General features: G+C 60.0%; 1 protein-coding gene across 6 annotated transcripts in view; it reads left to right on the top strand.

The window, feature by feature from the left end:
* Positions 1 to 19654, top strand: part of ARHGEF10 (Rho guanine nucleotide exchange factor 10) — a 103275-nt gene that overhangs the window by 12526 nt on the left and 71095 nt on the right. For 2 of the 6 annotated variants that reach the window (XM_045055175.1, XM_045055177.1), the window contains exons 2-5: positions 6697 to 6764; positions 14427 to 14576; positions 15168 to 15455; positions 17808 to 17871. In XM_045055175.1, the coding sequence (XP_044911110.1) occupies positions 6725 to 6764; positions 14427 to 14576; positions 15168 to 15455; positions 17808 to 17871 (542 nt within the window). In that variant the 5' untranslated portion in view covers positions 6697 to 6724. Of the gene's footprint in view, positions 1 to 6696; positions 6765 to 12835; positions 12967 to 14426; positions 14577 to 15167; positions 15456 to 17807; positions 17872 to 19654 lie in introns of those variants that run through there. The other 4 variants (XR_006596198.1, XM_045055174.1, XM_045055173.1 and 1 more) reach the window with 4 other exon arrangements.

Genomic DNA, 19654 nt, shown 5'->3' on the forward strand with positions numbered 1-19654 from the left:
TTTCCCAGCTCTACAAACGTGCACTTACGGCCTGGGCATCAGCCAAGGTTACGTGTGTTCCTTGTTCTGAGCCAGCGTTCAGCAGCCTGCGCCCTTCCAGAGGGAGCCTGCCTGGACAGGCTCCTGGATGTGTCCCACCCCGAGCCACACGCACTCCCTGCGGGGTGGGGCTGGACAAGGCTCCTTCCCTCCCCTTTCTCTCTCTAGGGGAGGGGTATGGTGTTTCCTCCTGGACTCCAGATTGGGGGCCTGGGCTGGGCTCAGAGAACAACAAACAAGAAGGTTAACATGCACATGAATTCATCTCAGCCATGGCAGAGGCCTTGGGTGGGGGGAGGCAGGGGTGCAGAAGTCCTGGGTGGGGGAAGCAGGCAGGGGTGCAGAGATCCTGGGAGGGGGAAGGAGGCAGGGGTGCAGAGATCCTGGGAAGAGGAAGGAGGCAGGGGTGCAGAGATCCTGGGAGGGGGAAAGAGGCGGGGTACAGAGTTTCTGGGTGGGTGCAAGGAGGCAGGGGTGCAGAAGTCCTGGGAGGGGGAAGGACGCAGGGGTGCAGAGGTCCTAGGTGGGTGGAAGGAGTCAGGGGTGCAGAGGTCCTGGGAAGGGAAAGGAGGCAGGGGTGCAGAGGTCCTGGGTGGGTGGAAGGAGGCAGGGGTGCAGAGGTCCTGGGAGGGGGAAGGAGGCAGGGGCGCAGAGGTTCTGGGTGGGTGGAAGGAGGCAGGGGTACAGAGGTCCTAGGAGGAGGGAAGGGGGAAGGGGTGCAGAGGTCCTGGGAGGGGGAAGGAGGCAGGGGTGCAGAGGTCCTAGGAGGAGGGAAGGAGGCAGGGGTGCAGAGGTCTTGGGTGGGGGAAGCAGGCAGGGCTGCAGAGGTCCTGGGAAGGGGAAGGAGGCAGGGGTACAGAGGTCCTGGGAGGGGGAAGGAGGCAGGGCTGCAGAGGTCCTGGGAGGCGAACAAACTGGTGAGCTGCAGGGGCCAGGGGGAAGGGCAGGAGGGCCTGGAGGGCAGGCAAAGGGGCAGCGTGGGTGTGGGCTGCACTCCATTCCTGGACACTTTCAGTCAAAGTGCAGTCCTGGCTGGGCTGTCTGCCCTGCTTCTCCAGCCTCTGGTCCCCACCCTGTCCTTCGTTCCTTCCCAGGATGCCCCGGATTCTGTGTCCTTGGGCCCCCAAGTGGGCTGCTCCTATTAGGATTTCCTTGTGGTGATGCTTCGTTGTGCTGAGGCTGGGCGTTGTCCTTTTCCACGGGAGGAGATGTGTCCTCTCCTTGTGGCTGGGAGCTGAGGCCACGCAGGAGGGGCGCAGCCGTGGGAGGGAGGGCAGAGAGAGGGATCAGAGTTTGCAGGGGGAGTGCCGGGAGAGGCTGCATGGAGGTGGCCTGCGTGGAGATGGCTGGCGTGAGCTGGGGACAGCAGATGGGATGCAGGGTCCCAGCCTCTGGCTAGGGGCGCACGCCCTCCGGGGAGACCTCACATCCCTTCCCTGGAGCAGGGGCGAGTGGGAAAGAGCTGGTGAGCGGCTGGTGCCTCAGGTTCTCTGATAGCCGTTGATCCCGGTACATTTGCTTCTCTTTTACTTCTATTTGGGCCAGTGGGTGCGGGAGGGAAGAGATCTCAGGGCTGGCGACAGTGTGACACGGGCACATTTCTTACGGTCGGAAATGCGCAGACACCCGCCCCCCGCGTAGCCTTGATGAGATGATGCCTCGCTGTCTCCCCGGCGGTAAAATCCAGGCGATCACGGGACAGAAGTGCCAGGTGGACAGCGATGTTCCCTGCAGGTGTCAGAGAAGACCCTCTTTCCTCCCCACCCCTCCCCTTTTTTGTGAGCATCACCTCTACCTAAAAGTCTGGAAACGTGAGGACGGGGGGCTGACATGTTTGGTCTCCTGTGGAATCTGGTTATATTTAGACCCTGCCATTCCAGCAGGACGTGCTCGCTGAGCTCTCGGGTGCTCTCCCTCCTCCCCTCGTGGTCTCTGTTGAGGGACAGCCTTACGGACGTGACGCCGACCCAGAGGCTCCTGGTTCCAGTACCAAACTGAGCGCACCTGCTGTGAGCCCCCGGGATTTCCTGGCTCACGCCGATGGCTCAGCGTCCAGCCCCCTGGCCCCTCAGCCCCAGGCTTGTCCTTGGGGCCGCCTCCCCCTAGGCCTGAGGGACGGGGCCCCGAGGCTCCCTGCCCCACCCGGGCTCTGCGCCGATGTTCCGAGCCAGCCCCTTAGTCTGGGACGCTGGCAGGTGCTCTGATCCCGGCATGATTGGTGGCGGCGGGCTCGGGTGGAGGCCCACCCAGAGAGTGGGGAGACCGTTGGGGTGGATGTCGGGGAGCCGAGCCCGGAGCGCACTGTGCGTGGGGTGCCATGCGCTAGCAGAGCTGAGCCCGATGTGCCGAGAGCCTGTCCCCTCCGGGGTGCTGTCCCAGCCTCGTGGACACGGGGTCGTCTCACCCCCAGTGGCCCTCGGGTGGGCGGCGCAGCTGAGGACACCGAGGCGCAAACAGCAGAGCCTGGTCCAGCCGGGAGGGGTCAGGACGGCAGGGTGTCGGCAGAGTCCGGCCCCCAGCCCTCTGCTGCTGATTCACCTGCTTCTCGGGGGAAGGGGCCTAGGTTGCGAGAGTGCCGCAGTCCTCAGATTCCAGACCTCAGCGTCACTGCGGTCACAGGGTACGAGCCGCAGGAAGCACCGGCCCCCCGTGCCTCAGCATCCTGCTGCCCACCGGCCCCAGATGCTACCTTGCGCGTCTCCGCGGATCGTGCAGGGCACACACACAAAAATGCCACGGGAGTAAAGGTTCAAGTCTATTTCCGTGATGCCGCAGAAGGCAAGGGAAGCGATCTGGGGTGTTCCCTGGCCTGGGAAACCATCTTGTGACGTGGAGCCACGTGGCCTCCAGACCCGTGGCACAAAATCCTCCTGCAGCGCTTGACCTCTGGCCGCTGCCGTGACTGGATGCGTCATCGTTTGGTCGAAAACCGCAATCTGGGTGCACGATGCAGTCTCTCATTAGGATGCCGAAATTGGAGAGTGACAGCAGTAACACGGCCCGGACTGGAATTACTCACGCTCTGTCCGTCGGAGGACGGCATCGTGTAAGCGACGCTTGTCCCGTGTCCCCGGGTCGGTCTCGGGCAGAGTGGGCTGCAGCCCGGCCCAGTCCCCAGGACGCCGTCTGCCAGCCCAGAGGGCACCCGGGGAGGGTGTCCACTGCCAGGCACCCGATGGTGCAGAGAAGTGGCTTCAGAACCTGCTTGGCTGCGGGGGGCCTGGAGGGCCCGGGGGTGCAGACACGGTGCCCGGGCAGGCTGCAGGCACGGTCAGTGCCTCTGTGACTTCCGGAAGCCGACTTGTGCGTTTGCTGCCTAGAACATTTCCTTCTCAGGAGCACGGCTTCCTGCGGACGCTGATCTTGGAGGCAAACCGTCACCGGGCACTCTGCGATCTGGCTGGCGCTCACCGGCTACCGGAGCACAGATCGCGGCACGGGGGCCCCCGGGCTCCAGCCCCAGCTCGGGCGCACGGTGAGCGAGCCCCGGGCTTGCTTGGAATGGGTCCTGTGTGCAGCAGGTACCCTGTGGGCGTGAGCCGTGCTGGTCAGCGGGCCGGGCGTCGGGGCAGTTCTCGTGTTGTGCCGCGGTTACCCGTGGGGAAAAGCCCAACTGGACTCTGTTCTGATGTATTTTAAGGACAAACAATTCGCATTAATGAGATTTGTGCACGAGGTTTAAAGAGTTTGGAAGCCAAGTAGGGCGTGTGATGGAGAGAAGAGAATCGAGTTAAGACGAAGAGGGTGTGGCTGGTCGATGTGGCTGAGCTCCCCCAGGAGGGACCCCAGCAGCCACGCCACCACTCTGTCCCCACCGGGAAGGATACCTTTTTATGGCCGGCCTCCAGCACGTCTCACGCGGGAGGAGAACGTGTGCAGAGATCATACCGCGTAGAAAGCTGTGCTTTGCTCTAAAGCCCAAGAGCCCCTCTGGCTCCCGTGGGCTCTGCCACGTGGGAATGTCGTCCTCTGCAGCTAAGAGTGCAGGATGTGTGTCCCTGGTCTGTGGACAGAATGCCTAGGAGCCGGAAGCCCTGGTCCACTCACCTCTCAGATGGCTAAAAATACCAGTTTCCCTTCTTTTCCTCGCTTCCTCCCTTGACTGTGGCATCCGTTGGCCCCTCTTCCCGCGGATGTCTCTTCTTTCCTGTTCCCCCCGGTGCCTGCGGGGTCTTGGTGCGCCGGGAGGGGCCGGGTCCAGTGTTGGGACCAGCCTGGCGTTTCCCTGTGTGAGCAGCACCGGTGAGAGCCCCCCGCGCCCTCGACGGCCTCATGTACGTCACGACGGGTCGCGGCTGGCGCACTCCAGGGAGATTTGCAGGCTCACCTCTGGAATGTGTCTGCATTTGAGGGTGAAGGCCCTCCCCCCCCTCGTGCTGCGGAGGCCTGCGTGACTCCTGCAGCCTGTCACGTACCCTGCCCCTCCTGGCACCGCTGCCCCAGAGGAGGTGGACCCTCTGGTGTCCGTGCCAGCTGGGCCAGCAGAGCGTGTGTGACCTCCTGCAGGGCTGCAGACCCGCAGGCTGCGGGCTGTGACCTCCTGCAGACTCAACTTCGGTGCCTTGACCACGGTGGACGTTGCAGGGACGTTTGCTGACGTGGCAGGCGTGGTGTTCCTGTTAGCGTCTGGGTTCCTGTGTCCCCGTCCCTGGGGAGCAGGTCACCTGAGGTCGCCGCAGCTTCTTGGCCAGATGTGCTTCCTCCCGCGTTATTTTCCCGAGGGTTCGCTGTGGTCCGTGCACGCTTGTCTGAGTTGTTTGGAGACCTAACTCCGGTTTCTGGCCAAATTTTGCTGTGGCCTCTGTTGACACCACTGAGTGTGTCGTATCAGATCTCTGGAGAGGGTCTGGGGGTGGACATGGTCTCACAGAGCACAGATGGCAGTGTAGCTGGACCACCACCTGCTGCCATTCACTGAGTGTCCCCTGCGTGCTGGGCCCTGTTCTGATCCCCACGGCCGCCGAGGCCCGTACCGTCCCTCCGTTCCAGGTGGAGGCTTGGGCTCAGAGATACTGACACTCTGGGGCTCCTGGTGGCCCGCAGGAGAGCAGGGAGCAGAGATCACAGCCCCAGCGTGTGCGTCCATGTCTGTCCTGGGTCTCCCTGTGGGTGGGTTTCTCCAGGACCCCCAAGCCTTGGTTTTCTCATTTTGAAAATAAAGGGAACCTGTTTTCTGGAGGTGTGGTGTTTCCAAGTGCACAGCAAGGAGATGCTAAGCGAGAGAGGCCGGCGCATGGCAGGTGCGTGGCCCACTTGGGCCCGTGTGGGGGCCACTTCGGGGGCTGGGGTGTGGCCTGTGGAGAGCTGATGTGTGGCTGGTGTGTGGCCTGTGCATGGCCCATGCATGACCAGTGTGGGGCCCTGTGCGTGGCTAGGGCATGGCCCAGGTGGGACCTATGTGGTGGCCAGTTCGTGGCTGCTGTGGGGGCCGGTATGGGGCCCGTGTGGGGCTGGTGTGGGGCCTGTGCGTGGCTAGGGCGTGGCCCAGGTGGGACCTGTGCGGGGGCCAGTTGTGGCTGCTGTGGGGGCTGGTGTGTAGCCCGTGTGGGGCTGGTGTGGGGCCCTGTGCGTGGCTAGGGCATGGCCCAGGTGGCACCCGTGTGGGGGCTGGTTCGTGGCTGCTGTGGGGGCCGGTGTGTGGCCTGTGCATGACCAGTGTGCGGCCCTGTGCGTGGCTAGGGCGTGGCCCAGGTGGGACCCGTGTGGGGGCCAGTTCGTGGCTGCTGTGGGGGGCCGGTGTGTGGCCCGTGTGGGGCTGGTGTGGGGCCCTGTGCGTGGCTAGGGCATGGCCCAGGTGGGACCTGTGCGGGGGCCAGGTCGTGGCTGCTGTGGGGGCCGGTGTGTGGCCTGTGTGTGCTCAGTGGGTGGCTGGGCAGGCAGTGTCAGTGGTGCCCTGCCAGAGCCCACACGAGCAGTCCCTTCTCCCACGTGGGTTGACAGTGGGCTGCATCCTGGTTCCTCCAGCATGTTCCGCGCTGTGGGCGGATGGCGGCCAGGGCACTGTCACCGTCGTCACTGTCCCTTGCTGCTGTCCTTGCTGCATCGGAGCCTGGACATTTTCACCGGCTCGTTCTGGTGGAAGCCGGGCAGGTGTTTGATACCCTAAACCCTCGTAAACAGGGAGGGGGCTTACGGGATGGCCGCCTCGCAGCCCGGGGACTGACCTCCTCACAGTTTGGCTGGTTTCACGCTCATTCTCAGACTTGGGTTTCCTCTGATCGCATGTACGGGAACGGGATCTGCAAAAAAGAGAGGAAAACGTGTGCGGAGATGTGGCCTAGACCCAGGGTTCAGAGACTGAAGGCTGAGGAGATCGTGAGCGTGGCCCACGGTCCCGGGCGGCGAGGGCTTCACTCGAGGCTGCAGCAGAGGGAACGGGACGGGGAGACGTGTGCAGGGCGGGAGGGGCCGTCCCCGAAGCATGGGCGCAGACGCAGCTCCCGGCGAGGACCGGGGTTGGGGGGGGGGGTGGTGAGGCCACCAGGACTGTGTGCTCCATGCTCTGGGTGTGGTCTCAGAGGACACTTGGCAGGCCTTCTGGGGGAGGGGCTGGTCCCGTAGCTGCCGCCGTGGATGACCGCTGGCCTGGCCTGGAGAGCCCCCTGCAGCCCAGGGCGGCCTCTGCCTGTGGTGACCGTGGTGTCTTTCCTTTCCCAGGGCTCCCAGGAGTGAGCGTCCCAGCTACATGATGGACCAGCCAGAGCCACCCGCCCCCGCGCCCGAAGGTAACGGGATGTCCTTTGGGGGCCCTTTCCCCCTCGGGGACGGGGAGGGGTGACCACAGGTACTGATGAGGTGGAGCTCAGCCGTCCCCCCCCCATCCCCTGGCCACCAGGGCCCATCCTCACTTTGGGGTAACCTGGCTGAGCGCCTCCCCGGCCCTGGCCCCCCCCCCGCGGGGCACGGGCCAGCACAGCCTGCTGTGAGCCCTACCTGTGGGGACCCATCAGTGCCCTCCGGCATGGCGGGTGGCCTGGAGGATGATGAGGAAGGGAGACGTCCCATCCAGCTCTGGGGCACGTTCCTTATCTGCCTCCCTCCACCACTGTGAGGACCGTGAGGGAGGGGTGCAAGTTAACGTTTCCTTGTCCTGTCCCCTCGCCACGGTGGGGCGTCCGGGGGCTTGGTGTCACTCCCCGCTCATGGGGCAGGGCCTCCTTCCGGGCTCCCCGTTCCCGAGGCTTCCCCAGACGTGCCCCCGTGGACAGACTCACATGTCCTTTGCACACCTGGAGACTATAGGGCCTGAAAGGCAGAACCCTCAGCATGTGAAGCTGCGAGAGTGTGGGAGGAACCCATGCAGGGCCCGTGGCTCTTCCATGCCCTCCCGCTCCCGGCAGGCGTGGGCCCTTGGGAAGTGCCCCGGCCCGGCTCTGCGCTGCAGGTGGCTCTGGGCCTCGGGCTCCCAGTCGGAACAGAAGGAAGGCAGCCCGCAGGTGGAGCCGCTCCTGTGGGGAAGCAGGGCTCGGGCCGAGGGGTGCCTGGGCTGCTGGGCCCCCCAGGAAGGCTCAGCTCGACTGGAGAGCCCTGTGGGGAGGGCTGGTCCAGAAGGAGCCAGTGATGCTGGGCTATGTGGCCAGAGGGGCCCCTGCACACCTTCAGCCAGAGTCTGTAGTCAGGTGTGACCTAAGAGCCAGCTGTCGACCTTGGAGAGTTTCCTGAGCCCCGGGGTGAGGGTGGCTCGCTGGAGGGCGCCCCAGGAATCCCGCGGCCCAGGCCGTGCACCTGCTCCTTCTGCGGGGCGCCTTCTGGGGGGGCTGGCTCCCTCCTCGGGCTGCGGCCGGTGGGCTTTGGTGGGGGGGGGGGGTCCTGGATGGCCCCCGTGCAGGTGTCCGCCGTGTGTTGGGGTGGCACTGAGGCTCCTCCAGGCTGGATCGTACTCGATTGTCATAATTGGGAAGGTCCCAGAACCGCTCACTGCTTCCTCCCCTACCAGCTGGGTGTAGCCTACACACACGTGGCCGGGCATGTCCCCGGGGCTGGCACACCCAGCTTCAGGGAGCCTGTGGGCTGCCTTCCGTGGGACGGTCCCTGTATCCTGTGTCAACGGTTTCCATGGCCTGCATGGGCCGTGCTGACTGCTCTCCCCGGGATACCCGTGGTGTGCACACCGGGCGGCTGGGCCGGGCCGCGTCTGGAGCGTGGTCACGGCAGAGCGAGTGGTGCTCCCAGAGTGGGCTCGCCGCACTTGTTGGGGAAAAGCTAGAAAATAAAAGGCCCAGAAGCCCTTTCCGCACCAGTTGTTAAGAGTGTGTGGGACTTGTGACTGTTGAAAATCTGATGGCGGTGCGTGCCTTTTTCCACCACGCTTTGTCCGCTGTTTTCAAAGGAACCGGAAGCCGCCCTTCTCTCGTTCCGTGTGTCCCAACATCTGGCAGCAGCCGGCTGGGGCTGGTCCCGTGCGTGACGGAGCCTTGGCAGTGATACTGAGTGGATCTGCAGGAACGCCCGTCCACCCACGGGCTTCGCCCCCAGATGCACCTCTGCACTTGGTCTGGGACTGGAGGGAGGCCCTGACCACACGGCCGGGGTGTGGGTGGCTGTGCTAGTGGGCCGGGCCAGGGACCTGGGAAGGGGAGTCATGGCCTGTGAAGCCCAGGGCATCGGGGGGCCACGGGCAGGCTCTGCGAGGCTTCGGTGGGCGGGAGCACGTCCGATATGTGGAGAGCAGTGATGTGACCAGGGCTGGGGGGGCAGCAAGGCTGTCTTCTGGGAGTGTGCTGAGGGGGCAGCTCAGACGTGTGCTCTCCGGGAGAGAAGTGGTGCTTGAACGTGGGGTGCACGGTAACCAGCCCCATTTGGGTGGTTATTTCGGAGTCCTCCCGTGTGCTCCTGAAACGTGCACATTTTTATTTGTGACTTCTGTCTCAGTAGAGGAGGGAAAGAGGGCCAGGCAGGAGCCGGGACAGTGCAGGGCTGCCGAGGGCGTCGGGCAGAACCACCCCGCATTCCCTGCAAGCCCACACCCACCCTGTTCTCCACGTCCAGAGTCACAAGCAGGCTGACCGCGAGGCCTGTCACTGTGGGGCCCGGCCGGTTCAGTCAAGCCGTCTGTGGGCCAGGCCCCAGGCCCTGTGAGCTGGGAACTGACCCTGGGCGGCAGGCAGCCGGGAGGTGGAAAGGATCCCCCCCATGGACCCCTGTTCTCGGTTCCCCTGGAAGATTTCCTCCGGGCAGCTCTGGGCGTGTGGCCAGCATCCTTACAGGGTGGGGGGAGAGTGTCCCCATTTCTGTGGGTGGATGGCTTCTTCCTGGCTGGTAGCCTATGGGTGTGCCTTCTGGCTTTGGTGTGGACTGAAGGCCGCTATTTGACAACAGAGAACATCATAGTTGAAGAACCGAGATCCTGATCCGCACAGCCTTGTGGGCAGTTGACTCTTGTGACCCTTAGCGATGGGCACCCACAGGGCTTTGTGGGCGGGGACAGAGAGGGATGGGAGGCAGGGCAAGTTGGGAGTGGGTGGGGACTGACGCAGGGGGTGGGGGGCAGGGCAGGTTGGGAGTGGGCGGGGACGCAGGGGGGTGGAGGCAGGGCTGGGTCGGAGGGCCTCATGGAAACCCCAGCAGAGCTCCTTGGATGGGGGTCTGGGGCTCTAGCAGGGGTCTGGGTGTGGACTTGGGGTTTTGTGCAGACGGACACCAGGGCCTCCAGCAGGCCCGCCCTCCCCCTAGGGAGAGTGTCAGGTGCGCTGGAACTCTCTGTTGGGGGCAGAAGCAAGGGGATCCCTGGAGGGAAGCAGAGTCAGCTTGGGAAGCTGTTCTGAGTGCGGTGGGCGGTGCCACAGGCCTGCACCTGTCACAGCCTGGAGGCAGACATCCGGGATCCCAGCCTCCTTCAGAAGCCTCTCTCCTTGGCGTGCAGACACCGTCCCTCCCCGTGCCCCACGTGGTCGTGCCTCGGTGCGTGTGTGTCCTCACCTCTTCTGATGAGGACACCCGTCGTACTGGAGTGGGGCCGCCCTGGCGACCTCTTTCTACCTTAATCACCTTTGAGGCCCCGTCTCCACACGTAGCTGTGTTCTGAGGTCCTGGGGTTAGACCTTCAGCCTAGCGTGTAGGGGGACACGGTTCTGTCCTTGAGAGGGACTGAAACAAGTAGCTGGGTGTGTGGGAGGGAGCCGGGAGACTGTAGTGTCATTGATGCCAAAGGATGGTCATGTTAAACGGGGCGGTGAGGTCACCGTAGGGGACAGCGGGGAAGGACCACGGGCATTGGCTCTGGGGACAAGGCACCCAGTAGCGCGTGAAGCCAGGTCACTAGCTGGTGGGGAGGCATCAGGCATTCCGGGGGTGGCAGGGGAGGTGACCTGGCCGAGTGCAGGGGACGTTTCTGGGCTGCTGTGTGTGACGCTGTGATGGTGGCCACACATCACGGTGCCTTTGTCCACACCCATGCGGTGCGCATCACTGGATGGAAACCGTGGACTCTGGGTGACGGTGGCCTGTCCGTGAGGGCGTGGCCCTGTGCTGCCCATCTTCCTTGCTGAAGGCACTGAACAAGAATTACCTTCTTCCTTTAAGGGGAAGACCCTGTCAGGCTTTGTTATTTAAATTTTTAAAAATATTCATTTAGTTTTGAGAGAGAGAGACAGAGTGTGAACAGGGGAGGGGCAGAGACAGAGGAAGACGCAGAATCCAAAGCAGGCTTCAGGCTCCGAGCTGTCAGCACAGAGCCGGACGTGGGGCTTGAACCCACAAACCACCAGATCACGACCTGAGCCAGAGTGAGATGCTTAACCAACTGAACCACCCAGGCGCCCTAGGCTTTGTTGTTTGAAGCAGTGTTCATAAAATCAGTTTCAGGTATATTTTATCTACTTCTTAAAGTCCGGCAGTGATGAACTGTGACTTCCGAGAGGAGGGTTGATGGAGGGAGAGCAGGCAGGTGGTTCTGAGTCCCTGCTGCGCCCAGTGGAACGTGTGGGTGGCGGGATCTCCGTGTGTCACGTCGCCCGGTCACAACGCGAGCTCTCCCGTCATCACCTTCGGCTGGGTGTTTAACTCGTATTGTTTCCCTGTCACGTTGACCCGGCAGACACAAATCCAGTCGTGGGAACAGTTGTATTTGGAAAGCATCCTGTGCGTTTTGGTTTTTCTCTGTTGAAGAGATTTATTGCCCTGGAACGTGTTCCCCAGGTGACTCCTGTGAGTAAGCTGATTGACTCCCTAACGGTAACGCTGAGAACCCACACGCCGACCTCCCTGTCGTTGGGCCCGAGACCCCACTTGGTGGGAGAGCGCACGTCACGTGACTGATCCGCGGACGCAGGCTGCGTCCACCCCCAGGTCCGGTCCGTGTCTGCTGCTTTTTCTTGTGACGCTGTCCTCCCTCGGTGGCGGTGGTGAGCTGTGCGTCTGTGTTTATTAAGTACGAACCTCAGGGGATTAGCCTCCTCCTGGAGTTTAGCCCAAGTGGAAATGTGGTCTGAACCCGAACACAGCCTCACAGCAGGCAGGAAACGTATGTGTTGTAGGGAGTTTGCCGAATGCAGGGAATCACTGTGGAGAAAGTACCAGTCGTTTGCAGAGGCCACGGTTAATATTTGGGTCTGTGTGTGAAGGGGATGAAATTAGTAAAACCAACAGTCTTTAGATGATTCCCTTTATTGTGGTAAAATATACGTAATATTTACCATTCTTCAGTGCCCCTCGGGAGCACGAAAACCACCAGCAGTGCCCTCTGCCTCCAGAACTTTCCATCTTCCCAGACTGAAGCTCTGTCCCCACGAGATACTGACCCCCATCCCCTGCCCGGCCCCCGGCACCTGCCGTCCTGTCTTCCGTGGGTGCTGTCACACTGTGTCTGTCCCGTGGTGACTGGCTCCCTTCACTCCGCAGAATGTCCCCAGGGTCCGTCCGTGTGGTGACAGGTGTCAGAATTTGTCCTTTCTAGGACTGAATGCTCCCCGTTGTGTGCGTCGACCACAGTCCATCTGGCTGTTCATCTGGCCGTGGACTCTTGCCTTATTTCCGTCTCTTGGCTGTTGTGAATTATCCTGCTTGAATGGTTGCACGCTCACACAGTGGCACACTCGCGTGGTTGCACACCTGTATGGGCACGCTGGGATCTGTGCGCCTGCTTTAATTCCTCCAGGTGAGGCTTGGAAGCAGGATCCTGGGGTCGTTCGGTGGTTCTGGTTCTGTGCTTCCTTCGTGAGGGGCCTCCTTACAGTTGCCACGGCGGCCGCTCTGTTTTCTGGTCCTGCCAACACTGCAAGGGGTTCCAGTTTCTCCAGACCCTCATCAGTGTGTGTTATTTTCTGTTAAATGGGTGTGGAAAGACCGATTAGAAAGACTATTAACTTAATACGTCAAGACCTCTTTCTAAATTCTCGAATAAGCTTCGACCAGATGACTTTAATGGCTTCCTGAGTGTCTGGCTGTATAAATGCGTAATATATAAAGGCTCTTTCCCACTAAAGGACATTCAGGTGAGTATCGTGACGGTCTCTGATTATTTCCTTAAGATAAGTGTCTCGCAGTAGGATTTCTGCGACAAGGGATGTACAGAATTGTCCGGCATTGGTACGTGTTGGCGAGTTCTCTTCCACAAAGTCACCAATGCATACTCTCACCAGAACAGTTTTCTGAAGCCTTTTCTGGATTCCATTTCGGTATTTGCCCCATCATGCTTTTAGCACGTGTCAACTGGGGAGAAATTGCCCTAGAATGCTGCCCGCGGACCCGGCAGTCTCGTTCCCCCTAGGTCCCCGCTGAGGGGCCCCTCCCTCCTGCCCTGACAGAGCCTGTCCACCTGACCTCTGTGGTAAGGTGTTTCCTTCAAAACACCTGTTAGGACGTGTTGCCGGTTCCAAAGACCGAAGGGAAAAATGAGCACCTGGTATTTAAGACCGTTATTTCTGGACCATCGAAGGTTCATCTGGACCCACAAGGCCACAGCTGGAAAGACCGTCCTAGACTGCTCAGGTAGCCCCAGCTCTGTCACCTTCTCTCCCTAGAAACCAGGCCACCTCTGAAAGCCTGAGTCTCACGTCCTACCCCCCAGCCCCCCCTCCCCTCTCCCCCGGCTCCACTCCCCCCACCCCGGCCCCGCCCCCCAGCTGCCAGGTGGCTGTGGAACATTTCCTTCCTGGAGAGCACACGTCACCCCCTGCACAGCATCTGCGTCTGCTGGGGCGATGCTGACCGGGGCCCTGCACCAGGAGCGAGAGGCGCCGGGAGTGGAACTAGAGGGGACGAGGCCCTCTCCCCGCCCCCCATCATGCTGGGACAGTCCGTGCCCCGACTCACCCCACCCCCACCCCGACCCAGGGGAGGTGACTCCTCCCCAGCCTCTCTGCACCCCCCGTCCCCACCATCCCCAGAACCCACCTGGCTCTGGCTCAGGGGTGCTGGCTCTGTCACCCCACCGCCCCGTGGCCGGCTTCCCAGCCCGTGTTCACGCGTCTTTGGCTCTAAGATGACTGGTTCAGATCCCACATTCCCACACTCAGGCCTGTGTGACCGCTGGGTGGAACCCTCTGGAAGGGAGGAGGGAACCCGCTCCGGGCCCTGGGCGCCTCTCTCAGCAGATCCCTCTGCAGCCCAGTGGGACTGGAGCTCTCTCTCCGTGGGGACGCCTGATGCCCTGCAGCACCCCGGTTTGCTTGCAGAGTGAGCGGTTTGGGTCCCATCTCGGTGTCATTTCTCCCTCTCCATAGTGCCCACCTACTCGTTCCTTCGCAAGGGAACCGCCCTGGACACCCCAAGGGTGCAGGGTCCCCATCCTGGGAGAGGGTCCCCATGGGGGTGTTGCAGGGTCCTCGTCCTGGGAGACGGGTCCCCATGACCAACTTCCCGTGATCTGTGTGAGCACCAGATGCCCGCAGACCGTCTGGGTACAGAGGAGTGAGTTGTGCACCAGTGGAGAAAGCCGTTAGGTTTGGGAGTTTTCTGTGTTCTGACTTCCGGCCCCAGTGTTGGGGTGCCATGGAGCAGCAGAAGCTCCCTCCCCACTGGGCTGTCCCCTGCCCCAGCCCCCTAGCCTGGGCGTGGTCACCAGGGCGCTGTGGCCTCTCACGGGATGGTGGACGGCATCTGTGGGTCTGAGTGGCCTCCATCCTGCCCCGTACACATCCACACGCGGGGACGCGTGCAGGACAGGGACCGCAGGGTGGGCCTGGCCTGGGCAGGGGTTGCGAGGTCCCCTTCCTTGGGTGGCATGTACGTTGTGGGTGATTGGCGTGGACAGAACTGAAGGGGCCTGGGGCCCCGTGGGGCTTGAGCGGAATCCACTAGTGTTGAAGTCTGTGGCCTCCCTCGTTTCCTGGCGCTTCCTTTCCCTCATCCTCTGCCCGTCGCTTCCGCCACCCGCGCAGTCCCTGGCACCGAATGCTATCACGTCTCTGCTCCTGCGGTGCCTGAGTCTGTGTTCTTTTCATTGTTAGAAAACGAGGTGAAATACGACAGGAACAACAACGAAGAGGACGAGGGGGAGCAGTTCGATTTCGACAGCGGAGACGAGATTCCAGAAGCGGATCGGCCAGCCGCGGGCGCCCCGGCCGGTGGGGGGGGCGCGGATGCCGCGTCTGGCTCAGGTGAGTCCCCGGGCCGCCCCCAGCGCCCGTGGCCCAGCAGCCAGCTCGTCCTGACCGCGGGTGAGTGACGGGGGGGGAAGTCGGTGTCCTGGAGCGGGACGTGAGCTGTGATGGCTCATTGGAGTTTGGCCGCGCTCCTTTGGTCCCTGGCATTTCCCACGGGCGTCAGGCTGCTCGGCGGCCCCTGGCGGCCTCTCGGAGGGGGTGGGTATCGGCCACATCTCAGCACCGTGTCGCTGCGTGGTGGGAAACGTTTCTGAAACTAACGCTCTTTGAGATGCATGGAGTCCGTGTTGGGTCCTGGAGGTGGCTGCTTTTGTCCCGACCACAAGGGCTGGTTTCTTGTCCACAGCGAGGGCTCCCCGCACAGTCAGTGGCTCCCCTGGTCCGGCAGCTTCTACCTGATGCCTGTCAGCAGAGAAGCCGCCCTGGGAGCTGCCAGGCCCTGGGGTGTCCCACGCTGACCCCAGCAATGCTCCGCCCCGTACTCCCAGATCTGGGCGTCTCCTGGGTGCCCTGGTGTGGCGTGCCCTTTGGGGGGGCGTGGCTCCACTTGTCCTCACCTCCTCCACACTGTGTGTTTGCCTCCAGGAGGTGAAATTGGGAGGGGAGCGGACGCGGAGGCCCCGGTGGAAGGCCCGACGCTTGAGGTCCCGACACGGGTGAACCCCTACTCCGTCATCGACATCACGCCCTTCCAGGAGGAGCAGCCCCCGCCCGCCGACCCGGATGCCGAGGAGGAGAGCGCCAGCCCGCCGGTGCCCAGCGGGTACTCGGTGCCCGTGCCCTGCGGCTACGCTGTGCCCTGCAACCTCCCGCTGCTCGTGCCGGCCTACTCCAGCCCCGTCGTCATCCGCGCCGCGTCCCTGGAAGAGGAAGGTAGTGTCCTCCTCCTCGCTGCGCACTGCGGGCCGTGACCGCCTGTCGTCCGTGAGTCCCGCAGTCCTCCGTGTTCTGGTAGAGCCGCCGGAGCCGACCCGGGTCACCTTCCCCCGGCAGGTGCCTGTGGGTCCGCGCACATGAGGGCAGCGGGACGTTCGAGTGCGGCCCTTCTTGAGCAGAGGGCGGCCTGTTCTGTTCCGAGTGCGGCCAGTGAGGCAGCCCAGCCGAGTGTTTGTTCTCTCGCCGAGATCTGCGTGTGCTCCCTATCCGAGGACGCAGCACGGGCGCTGTCCCAGGTGTAGAGGCTCTCAGGGACGCGAGGCCGCTCGGACACGGAATCAGAGCTTGTGCGAGATTTCAGTAAACACGTTCTTTCCTTCCCAGTTGTGACCATTGAGGGGGAAAAAAAAGGCTTCGTTAAAGAAGCTCTTGAATTTGTTTGGAAACCACAGGTTTTTAGGGTTGAGGTTTTTCACATGTTTTCTTGTAATTGGTAGGAATCTTGGAAATTAACCGTGGTCAACAATGCTATTCGTGTTTTGTGGCCTCTGACAAGTAAGAACAATGTGAAAATAAGGAAGTAGATTATGGAATTGAGAGGAGTAGGGGGGGCGCCCGGGGGGCTCAGTCGGTTGAGCATCCGACTCTCGATGTCGGCTTAGGTCATGCTCTCGAGGCTCGTGAGGTCGAGCCCCACGTCAGGCTCGGTGCTGACAGTGCAGAGCCTGTCTGGGATTCTCTCTCTCTGCCCCTCTCCCACTCTTGCATGAGCACACGCATGTGCACATACGTCCTGTGGTGCCCTGGCCGGCTTCCTAACCATTTGCACCGTGTGGTTCCCTCGTGGACACAGGGCGGCCTGGCTCTGTGGGCTCGGTCAGCATGCACGTCCTCGCTGAGGCTCCCTCACTCGCATAGAGGCTCCCCTGGGACACGAGCCTCAGAGTCGGGGACAGCTGGAACCTGTCATCTTCCCCACTGCCCAGAACCAACACTGAGCCTCCACTTTCATTCATTAGTGGTCCTCCAGTGGCCAGACACTCATGGTGCTCTGCCTCGTGGCACGGGCTTCCAGATCCTTCCAGAAAAGTGAGAGATGAGCAGTGTGCATGGCCAGCGGGAGAACTTCCTCTCGAGTGTGCTCACCATACCATCATCAGAGTTCTCGTTTTAGCAGACATCACCTCCGGGTGCATCTGCTTTCTCAGAAGGGGGAGCGCCGGGAAGGAAGGTGTTGGGTGGGTGCATTGAGGCACGCGCGGTGTACATTCAGGGGTGGTGAGAGGGGCCCCTGACACAGCCGCGGGGAAGGTAGTCACTGTGTGAAGTGCGCTCGCTGCCAGTCCACATCCTTTCTTCATTGACTTTGTCGAGTATCTTTGTCTTTTAGGAAGTCATGTGGGCCATTTTTGGGGGGAGTGTGCTGTGGTGGGAAGTCTTTGGAACGGGCAGGTCTGAGTTCAGATCGTGGCCCTGCCTCTGACCTGGCATGTGCTCCTTGGCAGACAGTAAGGTTTTCCATGGCCTTGAGAACTTGTTGAGTTCATGCCTCTACAATTCCTGGTGCACCGCCAGGCAAATCCCACCGCCGGGTAAGGGGTATTTGTTACTGTTTAGCGGCATCAGGGGACCAGTTTTATGAGTGAGATCTCCAAGCTTATTGCATTAAGCCCAGCCTTCCTGGACCTTGAGTTAACTGCTGAGCGCTTTGAAAGTGGTCACGAACGTTTGCCTAGCACACAGTAAATTCCTTCTAAAACGGTGTTTATGGACAGTTTCCCAGTGTAGCAATTAACCAGTTGTTGGTTGAGCACGTGGCTAAGCCTGAGCTCATCAACCCTTGGTAAATCAAACCCAGAGGTGAGAGAACAGCAGTCAGCTGGACATGTGTGACAGACTGTGTGTGTGTGCGCGTGTGTGCGTGTGTGCACGTGCGTGTGAGTATATAAAAACTTGGTTGCCAGATATCATGAACGTAACTCTCCCTTGAGAATCTTTGGAGGCTCCCATTTAGACATACTTTCCAATAAATCACAATTGTAAATTCTCATGAAAAGTTAAGACACAGGAGAAAATTTGTTTCTTACTGTAGCCTGCTTTCTTTGGGTTTAATTCCAGCTGTTTCAGGAGCCTTTGGATATCACTTTTTACTGTAATCCTGTTTTGAAAACATCTTATTTTGAATCTAACCTAAAAAACCTTAAATCTATCAGTTAATCATTTTTATGCTAAGATAAGCCTATCATTCATAGGAATGGAAAATAGGGAACCATTTTAAATGTAAAAATCCGTTTCCTACAATTTTACCCTAAGCATGAAACCATATGATTTTTTTTTCTTTCCTCACAGAGACACAGGAAGTAGCAGAAGACAGCCCATTTAATTCTTTAAGTTCTGAGGATCCAGCAAACAGGTAAATTTTTTCATTTTACACACGTGCCCTGGGTCCATGACCGTTCCCTGTAATGTGGAGTGTGGGACACCTGTCCTGCCTGCCCTCAGTGCTGTGAGGTGGTGACCGAGCACGCCTGCTCCCCGCCCCAGACCCTCCGCTCCCAGTCCTGCATCCGTCTGCTCTCTCGCCCAGGGGCTCCCAGGATGGGTGTCAGAGTACGAGGACTCGGCTAGAGGTTCATACTGTCTGTGTAGAAGGACAGACCGTACAAACGCACATGCAGATAGGCCCCGGAGAGGGGCCCTCCTCAGCCTCCACCCTGGAGATTCTGTGTGTACTTCAGCCTTGGGAAGGGTCTCAGAACCCTGTGGGGCCAGAGGGGATTTTTCAGTGTGTCTGACCCAGCTTTCAGCAAGAGTACTTCAAACTGATTTGATTGTAGACCTTTCTTTCACGCCACTTGCCTTCAAAAACGCTATTTCTCCTCCTTGAGATGCCCAGGAAAAGCCCGTCCTCCAGGCAAACTCCTGCATGCATTTCAAAACCCTGCCTTAGTGTCTCGTTTTATAAAGTTCCCTCTTGTTCATCCAGAGCTGTGTGGGCACACCAGCTTTAAAACTGATTAAAACAGTGCACCCTCACTGTGACTTCCCCTGTCCCTTTCTGCTGCTGGACTGAGAATCCTGTGAAGGGGGAGAGCAGGTTTGACCAAGGCTTAGCATGCTGTCATGCTTGTTGCTTGGCGGCTGTGCAGCCATAGCTGATGCATTATCCACACCTGTTCGAGGTGGACCGTCCTGTGGCTTTTGGTACACTGCGTTGTCCATATTAAAACTGTGTTAAAATATATACAACATAAAACTTGCCATTTGAACCCTTTTCAATGTAACATGTAGTGGCATCGCGGGCATATACTGTGTTACCACTCTCCCCTTTCAGAATATTTCATCATCTGAGACAGGAGCTCTAACCCTCCTGTGGTAATCTACCGCCCCCCTCCCCCAGCCCCCAACAACCCCTACTCTGCGTCCTGTCTCCGTGGATTGGCCCGATCTAGGTAACTCGTGTCCTTCTGTGTCTGGTTTGTTTCACTCTGCATCATGTTTGCGAGGTTCTCCCGTGTTGTAGGATGCGTCCGGATCTCCTTCCTTTTCAAGTCTGCATAATATTCCTTTGTAAGCACATATGACCTTTTCACTCACTCACCACTCGAAGGACACTTGCTTTGTTTCCACCGCTTGGCTGTCGTGAATCGCGCTGCTGGGAACACAGGTGTATGAGCATTTAAGTCCTTGCTCCCTATCCCTTTGGCTCTGTACCTGTGAGCGGAGCACTGGATCTTATGGTGAGTCTATATTTCCATCTCTTTACCACAGAGGTAAAGCCATCTCTTTACCACAGAGACAGCGCCATTTCACATTCCCACCTGCAATGAACTGCTTCCAGTACGGTCACCAAATTTATTTTCCGGTTTTTAAAGATTGTAGTCATTCTAGGGAGTGTGAAATGGTACCTCCCGGTGGTTTTGATTTGCATTTCCTTGATGACTAATGATGCTGAGCACCTCATCACGTCCCATCGCCTATTTGTATGTCTTCTTCGGAGAAATGTCATTCACGTTCCTTCCCCATGTTTGAGTTGGGTTTATTTGTTGTTGTTGAGTTGTAGGTGTTCTTTATATAATCTGAATATTAATCTCTCATCAGATGCGTGATTTGTGAACATTTCTTCCCATGCTGTGGGTTGTCCTTTCACTCTCTCGATGGTGTCCTTTGCACAAAAGTTTTTAATTTTGATGAAA

Source organism: Felis catus, chromosome B1 (genome assembly GCF_018350175.1).
Source record: "Felis catus isolate Fca126 chromosome B1, F.catus_Fca126_mat1.0, whole genome shotgun sequence".
In the NCBI taxonomy this organism is placed as follows: Eukaryota; Metazoa; Chordata; class Mammalia; order Carnivora; family Felidae; genus Felis; species Felis catus.